This window comes from Patella vulgata, chromosome 1 (assembly GCF_932274485.2).
Source record: "Patella vulgata chromosome 1, xgPatVulg1.2, whole genome shotgun sequence".
Classification (NCBI taxonomy): Eukaryota; Metazoa; Mollusca; class Gastropoda; family Patellidae; genus Patella; species Patella vulgata.
The window spans coordinates 70316267-70335501 of NC_065879.2; the positions used below are offsets into that span (position 1 = coordinate 70316267).

Below are 19235 nucleotides of genomic sequence, written 5' to 3' on the forward strand. Positions count from 1 at the left end.
CCATAATTATTCGAACACATTTTTTGTTTCATAACGTCACCCTCACTTGGATTACTAATAGGTATTTTGCTCGTGCTATCAATTTACATTTTTATTTCTGAAATACTTTATATATATATAGAAGTTGGATAGTGTGAATTTTCTCAAAAAGTAAGTATTTGCGATATTAAGAAGTTGTAGGAATCTGTTGACGATGACCAGTAGTACTATAGCCAGCTTCGTTATAATCTGAAATAATAATAATATACATCATGGTTTTATTTATACATGCTGAATTTCGTATCTTGGTATATAAATTGTGTGATGCATTGCACGCCGCGTTTAAATAAAATCTTATTTTCTAACAACAGATAGATAATGGTGACAACTTCTAGATCAATCTTAAGAAAAATTCTAGGTAGATTGGAAATAAAATAACAAACAATAGTTGGAATTCGGAGAATATAGGTGGAAACACCAGTGTCTGGGCGTAACTTTCCCCACTAGTGTTGAACACCTGACTATATGAAAATAACCGTATGTTAGTCGAAAATTGACCAAGTATACCTTTCTTTCTTTCACGTTGTCAGAATTGCACATCAGCCCGAATAAAAAGTAAATGAAATCAAGTACACTTGAAAGATACCGCTTGTTACAGTCTGATCATTGTCAAGTTTATTGTCATTGAGATATAATTAACAGAGAAAGGTTGCTTACGCTCTTTCCAGAAATCGTAAATTTTCCCATCGTTGATACTATTGGCGCTCCTTACTGTATATCTTGCTGGTATCACACTATTTCTTCTTGGCCTAGAAGCAAATATATACAGGGTTATTAGTAGAATACCTATTACGTAACCGTCTTCATTTGACCGATTAGATCAGAAAAGTACAAAGTTAAACACCATTTCATTTCCTATTACAATATACTTACTTTGGGATTGTAATTAAAAGAATCAAACCAGTACTATATGGACCAGAAATCGGCCATCTTGAAATTGTGACGTTATATTAAAAATGACGATGCGCCCAGGGATCAAGTTTGTCAAGTTTCATGTCGATCATACTTTAATTGGCGGGGCCTTGGGCTTTCGATGAGCCCCCCCCCCCCCAAGTACAACAGCAGTCAAATGAGGACGGCTTTGGGAAACAGTTCCTTGTCAGCAAAGAGATTCATTGGAATACGGGGTGGGGCATTGTGGGTATACTATAAATCTATTTTTCCCGGCCATAAGAAATATCATATTTACCCTTCACAGCATTGTGACATGCGCACTTTACAACATCGGCAGCAATCGGTATCACATTCACAGAACCCTCGTCTACACAAACCGTTGTCAAACACCTCATCACTACGTAGATGCTTGATGGGATAGCATAATCCACAACATGTCGGACAACAAAACTTCCATAAGAGATATCCTAAAAGACCCAGTAGAGCTAGTCCAAGGAGACTCGCCATTACCGTGGCTATGATGTTTCCTGTACAACAATAAAAGTATTAGCATTGTGAACTCTTCAATTGAGAAGTGATATCAGATTTTCTAGAATAGGTACATACACGCCTTCTCCTTACTCATCGATAAATGGAGCGATAATTCAGAAAAGACACAAGCGGATCATTTATAAACAGTTTTTGTTCAACTATGTCACGTAGACCATTAGGAAACTGTCAGGTTTGCTTTGGCAGATGTTTATTAGATTAATATTTATATTTAGCTACCTTTATTTTCAACAGGAGTTGATAAAAACTGTAGGGTTTTATCAAAGGGAATGCAGAGGTGAGTGTTGGGGGTAGGGAGAATGGGAGGATAGTTGTGTACGAACGTCAATTGGCAACTCAATTATAATGTATAGCCTACGAGCCAGTCAGTTCCTTGTCAATTGTACATACGTTTATCAGTCTTAACGTTTATCAGTCTTAACGTTCATCTAGTATTAGTCCGACTAGCATCCTCCAGTTTAAGCTTGGAAGTGGAATCCACCTTATATCAAGGATCAACTATGGTACTTGCAAACTACATTAAATTAAAATCATGTTACCTGGATCACTAAAGAAGTCATCTGGTTGGTTACTGGTAGTGATATTAGTCAGATCGAGATTATTGGAGATTCCCGTGTCAATGTTGTTGATGATCCGATTGGTTACTTGTATTTCCGTTATGACTACAGCCGGGATTATGGTCGTAGGTGGTGGCGTAGTCGTGCACGGAACTCCGACTACTGAGATCGTAACGGGAACCCCACTCGTCCGTTGCGGTGTGCCACGATCAACAGCCTCTACGGTGATAATGAAATTTTCTCCTGCATTTATTGGACTGGTTTGATAAACCGCCCCACCTGGTGTTACGGTGATTGGACCTTCCGACGTCGTTGATGATCTGTATAATATTTCTCCATTTCGTGCAAAATCTTCATCCTTTGCAGTAACGGTCATAAGTCTCATAGGTAAGTCGCAATCCATAATTGTTAACTGCCTATTGATTTCGCTCGTAAATTCTGGATCGTTGTCATTGATTTCCGTAACCGTCAAGGTTACCGTTGCTGTGTCAACAGCTTTACCCTTTGAATCTATGACCTTGACAGGCAAGACTACGATGTCGCGCTCCAAGCCCCGATCATCGAGGTCAAATTCACCATTAGATGTAATGACACCAGTTACAGGATCAATAGAAAACTGGTTAACCGCGCCTTGTGTCGACGCGAATTCAAAAGTGTGACTGTCATCAAAGTCTTCGTCCTTTACGTCAAATTCTGGGTTAAATGAAATCTACAACAATAGATAACTTTGGATTACAAAAAGGTTTGCGAATATGTGTTAAAATAATACTTATTGTAGATGGAAATTTAGTTTTAATAGAAAATAAATTCAAGAATATTAAGCCATATCTCACAAAATTTATTTAAGGGGGTGGGTTGTAGGTTGGTATATAAATCCACTTTATAAAACCCATGATGCGTTTAGAACCTTTATTGATTAAACCACGTGTATTGTAAGCTTTTCACCAAATTCAGAATGATTTCATTGTATTTGGGTCCTGCTTACATTCCTGGCTTTAGGAAGGATAGTGTTATTATTCCTCCTCAGTACTCGTACTTACATATCCCTCCTCAACCTGGGCACTCTGAACTTGGGGTGATAATTCTGGTTCATCATTGACGTCATTTACATTCACGACTAACCAGTATTTTGATTCACAGAAACCGTTGGAAAATGTGAAGCTTATATTGGCCTTGTTATCTACTTCATAATTAAATGGCGTGTTCACGGATAACTGGCCATCTGTAAATGAAAAGTAGTACCGCGTGTTCATGAAACTATAAGCATACTACACTATTGTACACAATAAAAAGTAATTTTATCATACAAGCATGATAGTTAAGAATTATTTAAAGTTGCAATTTCACATTTTTAAATTATATTTTTTAAAATTTATTAAAATAAAGACTTAAAATAGATGGTATCTATAACAGTCCTACCTTGTTAAAGACTAATTCTATTAATCCTATAATTCACTATTGCCAGTTGAGAAATTGGCAAAAATATCATTTTCATCTTCTAATTCCAACGTTTGAAGATAACTACTCCATGGTGGAGAATAGAAAACAAGGGAGGTAATTGGGAGGTAATTGTGTTATTATTTCCAGTGTAAATGAGTTTTAAGTGTGAGAATGACACCAATGATCGTACAATAGTGAGTTGACAACCTATTGAGCAAAAGACATAGAAATAATTATGTTTTGACTTTCTTAGAAAATATGAAATTGTAACTTTAAAACGACCAATAGTTCACATGACTTACTATTCATTTCACGCCACCAACTTTATTTGCCAGTTTCACCCTCTTCCAATGGTAAGGAATGTATATATATATATATATGCCCTGGACACATCAAAGCTGAAAACAACTGGTAAATACGTACCTTTTAATGTGAAATGTTTCTCCATATTAGAGGGTCTAACAGTCATGATTGAAGATGATGCATCTAATAAACCAAGGTTTACTAGTCTCGTACCTGTACCAGTGTTCTCATCAATAGATATTTGCTGATTTAACAAGTCTGTTGTTGGTGGAGTGTTTGGATCTGAAAAGTTTCAATATGGAAGTCAAGTAGTTTATTATATCAAAATAGAATGGCTTTACCGGTGTACAAAAACACCCACGGGTCTAGTCAGGCATCATCAAGCGACAATTTCGCTTCGCCTGTCATGGCTAAGCACTATTAATTTGTGAAATGCATTAGCTAACTTGTGTTTTCTTGTATGCTTTTACTGGGTGTGGTCTACAAGTTATTTATTATTTAAACACAGCGTGAAGTAAAAAATACCGCCCCTAAACGTACACCACTTTCGTGGCCGTAATATCCACAAGGTCACCATACTTCTTATAAAGTACCTGTATGGAACATATGACGTTCATACATATTATTATATAAAAGACCGCCGCCATTTCCTTTTAGTGCTTTACTTACTTTCGACCTCAATATTTATATTCACTGGCCCTTGTCTATCATTATAACTATCTGTGACGTAAGCTGATAATGAGTATGACGTTTCACAGCTATTTTCTATGTTTTGTTTTAACGTTATTCTTCCATTATCTGTAAGAACAAAATGATTTTATTTATATTTGTTATCTATTAAAACAGTTTTCAATCAAACAGTAAGAATGACAAAGATCAACTTTTCTTGCTTGGTATATGCCATGTTATCAAAGCAGCGCAACCGATGTACCGTTAGCTGATTTTCTATTACATGTACTATTATATACTATTCAAAAAAAGTAGGGGATATTTGATTTTGGGGGCATAATATTAAAATATGCAAATGACTACGAAAAAAGTCACTATAGAACCTAACAGAAGAAACATTTCCAGTTACATGTGACGCCCAAACGCACCAATAGCTGCCGCATGGAATGCAGGTGATGCTTGGTATCATCATGGGGGTCCAACCCAAGATTTGCACGACTCTGACTTTGAATGTTACAGTCATTGTGGCATTGAATTCCAGGGTGGAAACATCAGTTTAATTGTTTTAGTGACCAGAAAACAAATTTTGATATGCGTCGGCTTACCCAAAATGAAAGGTTACGTGCCCTTGGCATGCTACAGATCGGCACAACACAGGCGGTTGTGGCGCGGACGATGAATGTTTCTCAGTCTGTCATAAGCAGGCTATGGTCCAGATACCGTGATACACAATCTGTACAGGACAGACCACGCTCAGGTCGACCAAGGGCGACAACTCAAGCCCAGGATCGATTTATCCGTACCTTGGCCTTGAGAAATCGTGTCATCACAGCAAATCAGATCAGCGCTCGTCTTCAAACAGACACTGGTGTGAGAGTGAGTGGCCAGACGATTCGGAATCGACTGCATAGGGGTCACCTTCGCGCCCGACGTCCTCGCGTGATCCCTTGTTTGAGAGATCATCACATTCAGGCAAGACGTCGTTGGTGTAGGGATCGTCAACACTGGGATAATCGACGCTGGAGCAATGTGATGTTTTCAGATGAGTCAAGGTTCACTGTTGATTTTTTTGACAGACGTAGGAGGGTGTGGCGTCGTCGAAACGAGCGCTTCCAAGACGTTAACGTCATCAGACATGATCGATTTGGGGGTGGTTCTGTTATGGTGTGGGGAGGCATCACTGTTGCTGGAAGAACGGCTTTACATGTTGTTGCAGGGCGTGTTACAGGCCAGTACTACCGGGACAACATCTTGGCAGTCCATGTTGTGCCGTTCGCACGACGTCATAGCCGCCGTTTCATCTTCCAGGATGACAACGCAAGATGTCACAGGGCCAGGATCGTTACAGGTTACCTCCAACAACAGAACATCACCACATTACCTTGGCCAGCACCGAGTCCCGACCTCTCCCCCATCGAGCATGTCTGGGACATGCTTGGACAGAGGTTACGTCAACGTCAACAACGTCCTGCCAATGTCCAAGAACTTGCTGCTGCGTTGCAACAGGAATGGGACAATCTGGACCAAAATGACCTTAGACGTCTCATTAGGAGTATGCCACGTCGGATCAATGCTTGTTTGGCAAACAGAGGAGGATTTACCAGTTACTGACTTGGTTGTGATGCTGTGGTAACTTTGCTGTTTGACCCCGGGTATCATTTTACCCTTATAATGGTCAGTCTGTGCCTTACTTAGTCTAACGATCATTTGGAATAAATCGATGAATGTGAACTTCATTTCATTTTGTCATTTGTTTCTTCGTCAGTTTCATTAGGTGACTTTAATAACACTTAAAAATCAAATATCCCCTACTTTTTTTGAATAGTATAAGATTAAAGGATCTGCACTAGATGCTAAGGAAAATATAGTCTTTTACATAGGCCAATAGCTTGAAAATATAGGCGACACATGCGATCGTAAATCAATATAAAATTTCGTAAAATCTCAGCTGGTTAACATAATAATAATTCTATTATTCTTTTGTATTCTGCTCCTTTAGCTAAACCGATAAAATTAGAACATTATTGTGAGATAAGGTGCATTGTTTACCCAAATCACCTAATCGTTTAAATACAAAACTGATGAATATGCTTCAACCAATTGCCCCTCCCTCCCTCCCGTCTGTACTTACTGTCTATTTGAAAGGTATCAGAAGAACTTCTAGACTCGGGTGTCAAGGTATATTGTAGATCATCATTATTAGGGTCGGTAGCCTCGATTTGAAAGACTGGTGAACCTACAGTTTTATCAGGTAACGACACTGAGACTGATAAATAAATCAAATATGTAATATAAAAAATAAAAAAAATGATAATCACAAAATGACAAAAGCGCTTTGACCTATGTGAAAACCATGATTAAATCCAATATTTTTATTTTATGGTATAACTGCTTTTCAAATTTTGTGTGCGTAGATTGAGTCAAAATACAATTACCGCGCTTTCTTTCTACTATTGACGACACAAAACATTACAATGTCAAGCAGACCAAATTCCGCTTTCTTTGCAGAAATGAAAATTGATCACTCACCACAATAACACGTTGATCCAATGCAATACTTTACCCTAGCGTAAATAACTTACATAATAATGCGCTTAAATATAGTCTGACCTGAACTGGACGATGTGATAATTGGTGGAGAGTTGGGTAGAATTCGAACTTCTATCTGACCTCTGTTTGCCCGACCATTGGCATCCACACATTCAACTATAACACTATATACAGACACTTTCTCGTAATCTAACTGGTTGGTTCCAGGTACAAATTTTAGACAGTAGTTCGGCGCTAGAAAAAGATAGGGAAATTATTCTATATCATAGAATCATCGACAAATGATTGTCAACCAGTAAAACACAAGTACAGGTAAATTCGTTTTTCAGTCTTAAAGACACATTCTCACGAAATTATTTATTGGGTGGTTATTTCCAATAAAAGTATGGCAAATTTGCTATACATATATATGGAAAGTATAGACACCCAATCATAATAGAGAAATACTGGATTACTCGAAAAACACCAATGGGGAAAACACTGGGCAAAAATGTCAGGATATCACTAACTGACAAACCGACGGATTAATGTCTGCTACCTTGATTTATAAATTAGGGAGCGGTTGTTATTTCTTGATCAAAAGTTTAGGCGATTTTGAGAACATTGGCGGGTGTAAATGTATAACAGACTCTGTAATTAAATGGGCAGAAAATAATTCAAGAATTTACTTTGGCCCCAATACAATATGTATGGTACATAGACGAGTAATGACAAATACATTCTGTAAAATGGGCCCTCCCTCAATCAAATTAGGTGACAAACATGGCTTCTAAAAATAGATTTTTTATAGCTCGGGGTATCTTCTCGTGAAAACAAAATGGTTTGAAGACGTTTTTAGTCCAAATATATATCATCAAATCGCACTGTTTGTACGCGGGAAGGCATCTTTGATATATATTAGAAATTATCCTTTTAATTCAACGAAAATGAATTGTCTTTTCCTATCTGATGTCCTGTCCATAAAACTTTACACATCTTGTGAAAGAATATATACAGGTACAGATTAAGTGTAAGTAATAATTAAACATAAAATATAATTTATATTTTGGTACCATTCAATTTTATTTGCGATATAACCCTAGGTGAAAGCCAACATTAACCTCACCTAGCAGTAGTAGTAGTGCTAGTAGTAGTAGTAATAGTAGTAGTATGCAAAGTGTACTATTCACAAATTTGAAGCCATATTTGATATTTATAATTGTAGCGTATTGTTGATATATTCTGATGGTCATTGGAAACTGAATAAATTCATAATTCAATACTCACTACCATCCATTTCGTCTTCATCCCAGATATTAAAACAATTACCACACCCTGTCGACGGCGATACACTCACAAACCGCACTGTATATGGAACAACTCCTGTACATGTCAAACATTTTATGGTGGTAATGGCATTAGTCCCTTCTGGTAGATTACCATCCAGTGGCATATTTTCTAACATAGGGCCCTGATAAATAATTTTTAAAAAACATGGAATGCTTTGTACCTGCTGGAATAACACAGACGGGCATCTTACGAATGAAATTATCTGTATTGATATAGAGGACAGCTATTTGTGATTAATTATGGGGATTTTAATAAGAACGTATGTACAAGTGATCGCTTACACCAACTTAAATATAAATAATACGTAGCCCCCCCCCCGCACGCAAATACTCCATACGACCACATCTCAAAATGCGACAAGTAAAAGCCGCAAAGCAAACAAATACCCGCTAAACAAAACGATAAAAAATAACAACATATGTTTAAAATAAAACTGTCATAAAACAAAATTACCTGAGCCAGAAATGCATCGGATAAAAACAAAACGATGAACAAAAACGAAATAATCCACTGCATTATTCATAAACTTATTTGATCGGTTTTATTTCAGTCGTATTATATACTTGGTTCGCCATTGAATGACTCCTTGTTAAAACTCACCACTGAGTATTTGCCTTGACCCTTGGCCGGGTGATTTAAAGGGCCGTTTCAACAGCAAGAGTAACGCGTTACTAATTACTAGGGCGGATCAAGGTCGGGGCGGTTTGTCAGGGGTCGGGTCCCTAGACATTTTATATTTCCCAATTTTGAACATTTTTTGTAAATAAATCAATTTATATTTTTCTATTATTTGAGTGCATTTCAATTTTCGCACTGTCACGTGTCCATTTAAATATAATGATGTTATTGGTAAAACACCAAACCTGTTGTGTTGTTTATGGAAGACAAAATAATCTATTTTCACAACACATCTTAATGGCATGTGTAGGCCTAAGCCATAATCGTATTTACGCCTATGTTAGAATTAGTTATAATACGTTATAATAATGAAGTTTTGTGAGAATTGGAGGCCTATTGACATAAACAACAAGACATTGTTTGTTCATATAAAAGAGGGGTTTAACCAACTATACGACTATTTACAACTAGTCAAACCATCTTATGAAACATAATATTTTAGCCGATCATAAAACAACTTTGGCCGATGTTCAATTTTCCTTTTTAAATCCGAATCGTCGTATTTGAAGGGGGGGGGGGGCTTCAATTTGATGTGTCTATTCGGGTGTTTGGCAGTGAAGTTGTGTGGATAATGAAGATTTTAAAACAAGAGTAAGAACACAATGAAATAGAAAATATTGTTAATTTATAAGCTTATTGTAGCCTACACGCCCCTATATTTCTCAAGTACAGAATTTGAAAGTTTAATTACTGTTCTCCTTTTTTTACAGCGAGCAGCAACATTATTGGGATATAGAGAAGGGATAGCATTCTGCATGCTGGATTACACATTTTGCTTTCGTTTCTCACATTCGGTTTCCTCTTATATAGGACATCCATTGTAAAGGAAATTTGACAGTTGACAATGCATGATGGTATCATCGTCTCCAAATTACGTAGGCATACATACACACTGAGCTTTTTAAAGAGAGAAATCCAGAAATCAAACGCACCGTTTGACGTTTATTTTTTATCATGAATTCGCATTGTGATTCAAATATTTCATTGATGCAAAGCATTAATTGGGATATCACATTATGTCTATATCATTATCTCGCGCTTTGAATGCCCATCCCACCCCACCATCTGATGATACAGGATACAGCACATGGTTTACAATTTACTTATGTAGCCCCCCTCCACCCCTCTCTCTGGAACCTCCCCTGGTTCCGACGGTTTTCGGCAAAAGGGAGTAACTCTGGAATGCTTCACACGGACGATGGCATAAATTGTAGGCGTAAACCAATTATAAGTATGATGAGAAGCAGATTAATAGAGTCAAAATATTCCGACTTGCATCGATTCATTGATAGTTTCTTTTGATGTGAAACTGGAAAAATCCGACTTTCCTAAGGTTATGTTAGAAATACGTAATATAAGATTTACCGGTTCTTCAGTCGTGGTAGGGGTAGTGGTGGTAGGAACTGTTGTAGTGGTTGTGGTAGGTGTTGTTGTCGTTGGTGTTGTCGTGGTTGGGGTCGTTGTTGGAGTCGTGGTCGTAGGTGTGGTCGTGGTTGGGGTCGTGGTCGTTGTAGGAGTTGCGGTTGTGGGCGTAGTCGTAGTTGCAGTAGTCGTAGTAGTAGTAGGTGTTGTGGTCGTAGTAGTTGATGTTATTGGAGTCGCTTCTTGCTGAACCAAATCCTATGATTGTCGATTTAAAGTGTATATAAGCGTATATAAATAGTGAACACATAAAATAAGCATTGCCGAGGTACCGGGTGCTTTTAGATTAATTAAGATATAATGAGTTCAGGGACGTTGGTGCACAGTGATTTGGTCTCAGTAGTGCTGTGCTTTTATTTTTAATAATTTGAATTATTTATTATTTCACACTAACTACATGTAAATTCAATTCAAGTATGTATGCCTGTCGTATACAATTTTCAAGCAAATTGTGTATAGATTTGCTTTATCAACAACACCAGAAGCTACGCCTAAAATACTGTTTGAAATTCTAATAAAGTCTCCATAAATTGCTTCAGTATCTTAATGGAAAGGGCATTTACATGAGAATGAAACGAGTTTTAACCAAGAAGCTTCTTGGGTTTAACGGAGCCGTTGGCTCGCTAACCTGGAGGTCCCGTGTTCGATTCCGGTATTTGTCGAGAAAGTCTTTCGGGATTTTCCGGCGTGGTTCCCCCTTGTCAATGGCACAGAACTGAGGGACTGACAAGGAATGAAATGAAATGAAATGGGGTTTAAGGTCCTACTGTTCTGCTCCTAACCTGGGCTAATGAAGACGGGCATACGCCATACAGTGAGGTATGAGGAAAATTTTGCCCGGGTAGCGGCGCTACGGCCTACTCTTATATCGAATTCCAACCAACTGCCAAGGGATCTTTTACTTGCACGCCAATGTGTACACGGGACCTCGGTTTTTCGTCCCATTCGAACGACTAGACAGCTGTCCTTGTCAGGCCCTTCATCCTGCATCACTGACAAGGGGAAACCACGCCGGAAAATCTGAATGAACTTTCTCGGCCAATGCAGGGATCGAACACCCGACCTCCAGGCTAGCGAGCCAGCGTCTTACCCACTTAGCCACGTGAGCCCGACTGACAAGGAACATCGCATAGTCGCTCTGATAGGACGACAAACCGAGGCCGCGTGTAAACAATGACGTGAATGTAATTCGAAATAAGAGTAGGCCGCAGTGAAAGATTTCCCTCATGGCATACTGTATGTCGGAGCATAACAGTAGGACATTAAACCCGGGTTTATTTCATTTCTTGGGTTAAACGCCCTACCTTTCTGCACCCACCTGGATAATGAAGACAGGCATATCAAATAAACGAAATTTTACCTGGACAGCGGCTCTACGGCCTACTCGTATTTCGAATTCCATCTGCCAAGGGTTATTTAACGTGCTCACGGGAGCTTTGTGTGTCGTCCTCTTCAAACGACTAAACGCTGCTCCTTGCCTGGCCCACAAGCCTAAACCACTGACAAGAGGAAGTCGCCCCAGAAAATCTCTTTCTTGGCGAGAACCCGAGTACTCACTTGTAAAACGCCAGTTAGTTGTTGTAGCAACTTCGTAACTTCTAACGTAACATCCGCTAGTTTTTCATTTTCCTGAAACAGACATATTTAGAGTAACACATGTTTTTTGTTTCATTTTTAGTTCATCTATTTATCCAATGGTCCTTCCCTTGCGAACGAGTGAGCAAATTTAGAAATTGTTCAAATTTGGTAGGTACGTTTTTTTCATGCTCAAAATGCTTTGAGCGGGGGCTCCTTTAAAGGCTCAATACCACTCTTGTTGTAACTGAATAATATGTCCCAATCTTTATTCTGGTCAACAAATTGTACTATTTTACAATATTCCAATTAATTGATGATACAAATTTCATCTTAACACACCTAATTTAAAAAATTGGAAAAATTCAACTAAATGATTTGAAAGCTTTTCAAATGTGACTTGGATTTAAAAATATTTTTGAACCCTCTGGACATGTAAAATATGATTTAATGGATAATTTACACAACCGGTAGGACACTAACACATCTAGTACTTAGAATAAGGCTATTTTTTATTTTCTGGAGCTGTCAAGCCAGCAAGAGTGTTATTGTCTCTTTAAATCGTAGATTTATACATTTTTAATTTCTTTGTCTAAACCGTTGGGTTGGTTGGGTTTTAAAATGTAATTATTTTGCTTGTGTGATTTATTAAAACTAATTTATTTGTTCCCTTAGCAGTAGGTTGGGTATTCTGAAATAAAACAAGAGGTACACACTAAATCGTATTAGATTACCTGTGTATTGAATGCTGTAGTTAATGTGGCAATCGTAGTCGGAGCAGGTGTCGTAGTTGTAACGGCTGTCGTAGTTGACACTGGTCCTCCTGTCGCTGAGTTACCAACTAGATTCTGAAATATTGAAAAATTCGGTGGTGAATTGGACTCTAATTGGTAGTTCAGTGAATTAAGCGATTTTTATCAAGTTTTTCCGGACAACGAAATATAAAGAATGTTAGTGATCAGTAACGCACCGGAAGCAATCACAACAACTAGTTCGCCTGCCTAATCTGGTTATCCGACATACATTTAACGTCCCCTATACTCAATACTTCAGTGATGTCGAGACTAAAACATAGGTATATGTTCAATGTGGGGATAGGGAGATAACTTGGTCAGCTAAAGTTTCGCCTACTTCCTATAATTCCATTTCACAAAGGATATTTTACGTGAACTCCTTGTTTGTTCCACATTGTTTTTAAAAAAAGGTATTGGTAAAAGAGGGTTTCTGTGTTATGATTTTCCATCGCAAAATTGCCAAACAGAAGACTGGTTAAAGATGTGTCAGTCATTCGAACTCCAAATCAGAAAAACAGGAAAAATAACCTAAAATGTTAGACATAAATATTTCTGTCTATCAACATGTAAGCTCAATATCAGGTACAGCACAATATCAGACACAACTTTATATCAGATACAACTCGATATCAGATACTGCCCGATATCAGATACAGCTCGATAAAAGATACAGCAGGATACCAGATACAGCATGATGTATGATACAGGACGATATCAGATACAGCACGACATCAGATACAGAACGTGCATGACTATGACGTAGTGTGTGAAAGTCACAGATTTCGTCTTCTAATCTGTAACATGTCGGCTGATCGCATTTTAATAGAAATTCACATGATTGTTATCAGAAAATTTATAAAAGAGAAAATTATTCTTAGGAGTTTGGATATATCAACCAGTAGCGTAATGATCTATATCATTTATTTCCCTCATAAATATTATCTTTTATTGACTTACCTGTAAAATACCTGTTAGCTCTTCAAGGAGATTTGTGACGTCCTCTACCGTATTGCTCTGCTGCAATTAACAATTGAAATAGGTGGTAGATAATTGAATTGCTTTGGTTTCTTATTTTGAACTAAAAATCCAAACCAGGAATCAAAATAAAGATTCCAATGATGGTAACAAGTGGACTCGCCTTATGAGAAAAATATAACAATTGAAAGTGGTATCCGGTCTAATTGTTGTGTTCCAGTTTTTCGCTACATGAAGATCTAACAACTTCCTTATTAATTTACATGCTTTTTTTCAAGCCTGACGTCAGCTACTTTGATTGGTTAAAAACATATTTGCCCAAGTCAAATCATCTCTGCATCGGCGGGATGTGTGATCAGGTTATGTCATTTGAACACAAATGTCTTTCAAATGTTGTCAGATCTTTTACTATAGTACAAATAAATAAATAAAACCAAAGTAAAAGTACGGAGTTATTTTAATTAGATTGATCATGAAAGAGGTTATGTTAAAATTTATGAAGAATTCTTTTTTTTAAGGATATAATATATAATACAATCTTTGGTAAATCTACTAACAAACTAATAAATATGTCGGCTCTGGATCCATTCGCTTTATTTATATCATTATTACTTACAATGTCCGTGTGTTATAATATGGGTGTGGTACGTCGTGTCCGCGGGCTCGTCTTTTGGTTTTCCGTTTTATGCGTGGTGCGATTCTCCTGCACTTACTTTTAGAAAGCGTGTTCTCTTATATGAAAGGGTGCTGAATAATTAAGGAAAGGATGTTATTTTGTCATTAAAGTTATGAATGATCACCGCGAATTCGAATTTGATTCGCCACGCTGGGATCAACCAATTTGTGGTCTTAATTCTCTGATATATCGTTAAAATAAAACTTACCTGCCCAAATCCTTGCTTTAAAATTAAAAACCAACAAAAACACAAAATTAAGCATCTTAATATCTCCATCTTTATATTTCAGAGATATATTTTAAACTTGATTTGAATGAGAAGGGTATTTTACGTAAACGAGTCTAGGAAAACCTCGACAATTTACACTGTAAAATAACATTCATCATTTAACATAAATCTTTATACCACGAGGGTTATATACATGTATATTTGTCAAGACAATTTAACAACCACGGTATGAATACCGGTCTCTACATGCCTTTAATAAAATAGCCTGTCGTTATTTTAACGCGTAGCCAGAGGCAGGGAGTGAGAACGCTATATGCGTACTCGAATATCAAAATTTCTTTGGAAAATCATCACTCCTGAGAGTCTGGACCTGCGGCACTTTTATAGCAATTTCTTTTTTTTAACTGCCACTTTCAAAATAATTGTAATGAGTTGTATATAAACGAATCTTAAAAACATGCTAGTTTGCTCCTATTGCTAGATATGTTATTCTTTTCTATATGGTCTATTTTTTGTATTAGATATCCATGTGCTTGTAAATTTACACTAATAACTTAACAGTGTTGTCTATGTTCTCAGTCAGTTAAAGATTATTAGTATATATACCTACTATTTATATTGGTCTACCTGTATGTTATGATTGTTTATTGTTCACTTAATACATACCTATATTCTATAATTGTTTATTGCTCGATTAACTGCTAAAAGCGAAGCTTATACTAAAATATAAGATACGGTCCTGTATTAAACCGATTCTTTGTTAGATGTTAGACGCCCCCCACCCACAATAATAAACTCATTGTATGAGCGAAATCAACTGATATAATACGTCTCTCAAAAAAGAGCCGCGCTTTTTCAGTGAGTAAGTTCATCGGGATTTTCTTGTGTCGTTCTTCCTTGTCAGTTGGGGGGTTGGATGGCCGAATGGTTAGCACGCGCGCGCTGTATCATACGGTCTGTCGATTCCCCGGTTGTACGTGACAAGGAGTAGGGTCGCCTGTCCAACCTCGTGGGGTTTCTCCGGGTCCTCCGGTTTCCTCCCACTGCTAAAGACCCCTACGCGCAAGCGAATTATTGAAATAAAATTGAACCATGTGTTAGTCCCAAAATGACCTAGTTTGTGTCGAGTGGACGTTAAACCCCATCTCTCTCTCTCTCTCTCTCTCTCCTTGTCAGTTGTGTAGGGCGGAGGGTCTGGCAAGAGACAACACATAGTTGTTCGGGTGTACACCTCGGCGTGTTCATAAAATAACTTTGAGGTTTGGAACTCGAAATAAGAGTAGGTCGTTGCGGTGCTGTCCGGGCAGAATTTCTCTCCTGGTGTATGCCCAACTTCATTAGTCCAGTCGGTGCAGCAAAGTAGGACGTTTAACCCATTTAATTTCATTCAAAAAAATGTAAGGAGATAATTATCCGAAAAAACTAGTACAACTTTATATTTCCAAAATTATTAATCCATATTCTGAGAAATTCATATTTATGTAAATTCTTATTGGAAGAATGTTTTATATATAGTAAGTATATGCGAAAATACATTCTTAATAAAGTTACTGCCATCAGGTTACAATCTGGCATTTCCCGATCCATATGAATATTCACGAAACCCTGGCGGAAAATGTAAATTCAAATACTCTTTTTCGATTCTATACAACAAATTGCAGTCTTACAAAAGGTAAAAAACAAAGAATTGCTATAAAAATGGGCGAACTACATTCATGAACTCACAGGAAATATTCACTAGATAATTACAGGTTTTGTTCCTAATTCTAATTCGTAAATTTTATTTTCCGCCCGCTTGCTTCTATTGAGAAAACTTCGATTTGTGGAGCTCATTTCACATGCTGTAAAAGTCAAAAGGAACAGATGAAGATAACAAAGATTCCGAAACGGTTCTGAATTTGATCAGATGTCATCTTTATTAGTCAACTAGCAGGATACCCGGCTTCGCTCGGGGGTCATAACTCCGAAACCGGAAGTAGTAGACTAACGCCACCTGGCCTATGTTACTCCCCGGTCCGAGATACCCCTATACCCCAAATTTCAGACTCGGGGCAGACCTAGTGTAGCCGCCAACCCCGAACAGACAGACTTCGCTCGGGGGTCATAACTCCGAAACCGGAAGTGGTAGAATAACGCCACCTGGCCTATGTTATTCCCCGGTCTGAGCTACCCCTATACCCCAAATTTCAGACTCGGGGCATATGTAGCCGCCAACCCCGAACAGACAGACTTCGCTCGGGGGGGTCATAACTCCGAAACCTGAAGTGGTAGACTAACGCCACCTGGCCTATGTTACTCCCCGGTCCGAGCTACCCCTTTACCCCAAATTTCAGACTCGGGGCAAACCTAGTGTAGCCGCTAACCCCGAACAGACCGGCTTCGGTCGGGGGTCATAACTCCGAAACCGGAAGTGGTAGACTAACGCCACCTGGCCTATGTTACTCCCCGGTCCGAGCTACCCCTATACCCCAAATTTCAGACTTGGGGCAGACCTAGTGTAGCCGCCAACTCCGAACAGACAGACAGACAGACAGACAAACGACAGTCACAAATATTAGTATAGATAGATGAACAATATAGCCATGAATTAACACCAACCAGCGCCATGCTTTGTGCTATGAGGAAGTTTTGCCCTGGACAAGCCCCCCACCCCACCCCCACCCTCCACACTTTTGTACACGTACAACAACCATTGACAACTCGAATTTGTTTAAGAGCATGTTGTAACACCACTGACCAGGCAATATTGTACACCTGATCCTAGAAAACATAACCGTACATTAGTTTCGAAATGACAAGACGTGGAATTTCATTCCCTCCCATCCCTTACACTGAATTAACAAGCATTATGAACTCAAGGACCAGCAAAACCATGCTATATTACTATAGGGTGTTAGACAGTAAAGATTCAACACATAGATAAAAATAATTTATTTAAGGAAATATACAAATTAGTGGGTTCTACAGTACGGAGGTTTTTATAGTTTAAAGGTCCTGCTGTGGACTGAAAGATTACAAAATTCCGTTTTATGTAGTAGGCGTAATACGAATGTTCATCGACTGAATATAATATTCCACCGCCAGGCGTTGTTATATGTCTGAAATAACTTATATAGGCCTATAACGATTTGTGGTTTGTTCACAATATTTGTATTCGATTATCGAATCGTTTGACTATCGGACCTTCGGTTTATTGGAGCAACTATCGGACTATATAACTTGTACACTCTTAGCATATCATATACAAGATAAAAAAGTAAATTTACAATAGAGGTAGACTGCAATAATTTTTAACTCCCTTCAATCTGAACCTGATCAACCAAAGTTTAATGTTTATTTTTTTTACAACATACACCGATCGAATATATTTTTTGTTTGGCTGTGGATCATACGTTTTTGAATCTATTATAGTCCCATTTTAACGTTGGTAACATCAGAAAAGCCCACACACTATTAATGAACTAACATTAATAATGGACAAACACTATTAATGAACACACATTGATAACAGACAAACACTACTAATGGACAAACTCTATTTATGGATAAACGTTAACAATGGACAAACATTAATAATGCACAAACTCATTAATGGACAAACATTCAGTCAAGATAATATCAACTATAGGACACAGGCGTGAATCCAGGAATTGGAATTGAAGTGGAATAGTTTTTGGTTCTTTCCCCAACTACATGACCACCAAAACACTCTCTGGAAAGGTAGGTGTGGGTGGGGCTATTTTTGGACTTCTAATTGACAGATTTGTATTAAATAATTGACTTGGTTACTTTTATTTAAGACGTGTTATTATTTTAAATACACGGGTTGAAGATTGGTCTTTCTATTCCCCCACCCCACCCCCAAGATACTAGTAGATAGAGTCTTTCAAAATATTATGGTATGATACGACCGACATTATAATTCATTTTAAAGCTGATACTTTGGTTCTATAGTGGATAACGATAATGTAACTCAAAAAGCATGGAAACCAAATGAATTTAAATCGGTGGTCTTCTTGTATCACATGAAATTCCATACGTAATAACGTTCCTTGTGTTAGAAATACATTCCTTAGCAAGTATAGTATATCACAGTTATTGGGGATGTTTTTTAAACTTAAAGAAACCATTCGTCTTTAAATAATAAGAAATATATAGGATGTATACACCGTCTTAAATATTTTAACTGCGATATATAAATCTACAGTAAGGACAATAGGTCTGTAACTTTTTATAATTATTAATTTGTAAAACATGTTGGCACTAAGTAACATCTAAGCTTTATCCACAGTTGCTGGTAACGACTTTCTACTGGGTGTGGTCCCTAAATCTTTATCCATATAATCTGAAAAGAAAACAGGACATAATTTCAAAATGTTGTCTATTACATAAGTGCAAATCTGAAGAGCGGTTCATAAGGTCTGTCACTGAGTCAAGTGGCGTGGTTTCGATTCCTCGCCTGTACGTGACAAGGAGTAGGGTAGCCTGTCCAACATCGTGGGTTTTCTCACACTGCTAAAGACCCCTACACGCAATAAAATTGAACCATATGTTAG

At 37.8% G+C, this 19235-nt stretch overlaps 2 protein-coding genes across 6 annotated transcripts in view; both read right to left on the reverse strand.

Annotated features, from left to right (window-relative positions):
* Positions 1-9: 9 nt before the first annotated feature.
* Positions 10-14748, reverse strand: LOC126827548 (cadherin EGF LAG seven-pass G-type receptor 2). 2 transcript variants are annotated; one of them, XM_050557015.2, is made up of 14 exons: positions 13757-14748; positions 12740-12853; positions 11988-12059; positions 10374-10628; positions 8268-8451; positions 7062-7235; positions 6583-6717; positions 4452-4580; positions 3903-4064; positions 3080-3261; positions 2022-2748; positions 1229-1460; positions 697-788; positions 10-228 (listed from the first exon to the last, which is right to left on the reverse strand). In XM_050557015.2, exons 5-14 carry the CDS (start codon positions 8443-8445, stop codon positions 167-169), a joined length of 2073 nt encoding a protein of 690 aa, XP_050412972.1. In that variant the 5' UTR covers positions 8446-8451; positions 10374-10628; positions 11988-12059; positions 12740-12853; positions 13757-14748; the 3' UTR covers positions 10-166. The 2 variants fall into 2 exon arrangements, with proteins under 2 accessions (XP_050412972.1, XP_050412980.1); XM_050557023.2 differs by lacking the exons at positions 10-228; positions 697-788; positions 1229-1460; positions 2022-2748 and having other exon boundaries at positions 2995-3261.
* A 2847-nt stretch (positions 14749-17595) lies between these two features.
* The window catches only part of LOC126827504 (cadherin-related hmr-1-like), a 92929-nt gene continuing 91289 nt past the window's right edge, over positions 17596-19235 (reverse strand). For all 4 annotated transcript variants that reach the window (XM_056099867.1, XM_056099886.1, XM_050556959.2 and 1 more), the window contains one exon: positions 17596-19024. In XM_056099867.1, the coding sequence (XP_055955842.1) occupies positions 18954-19024 (71 nt within the window). In that variant the 3' untranslated portion in view covers positions 17596-18953. The remainder of the gene's footprint in view (positions 19025-19235) is intronic.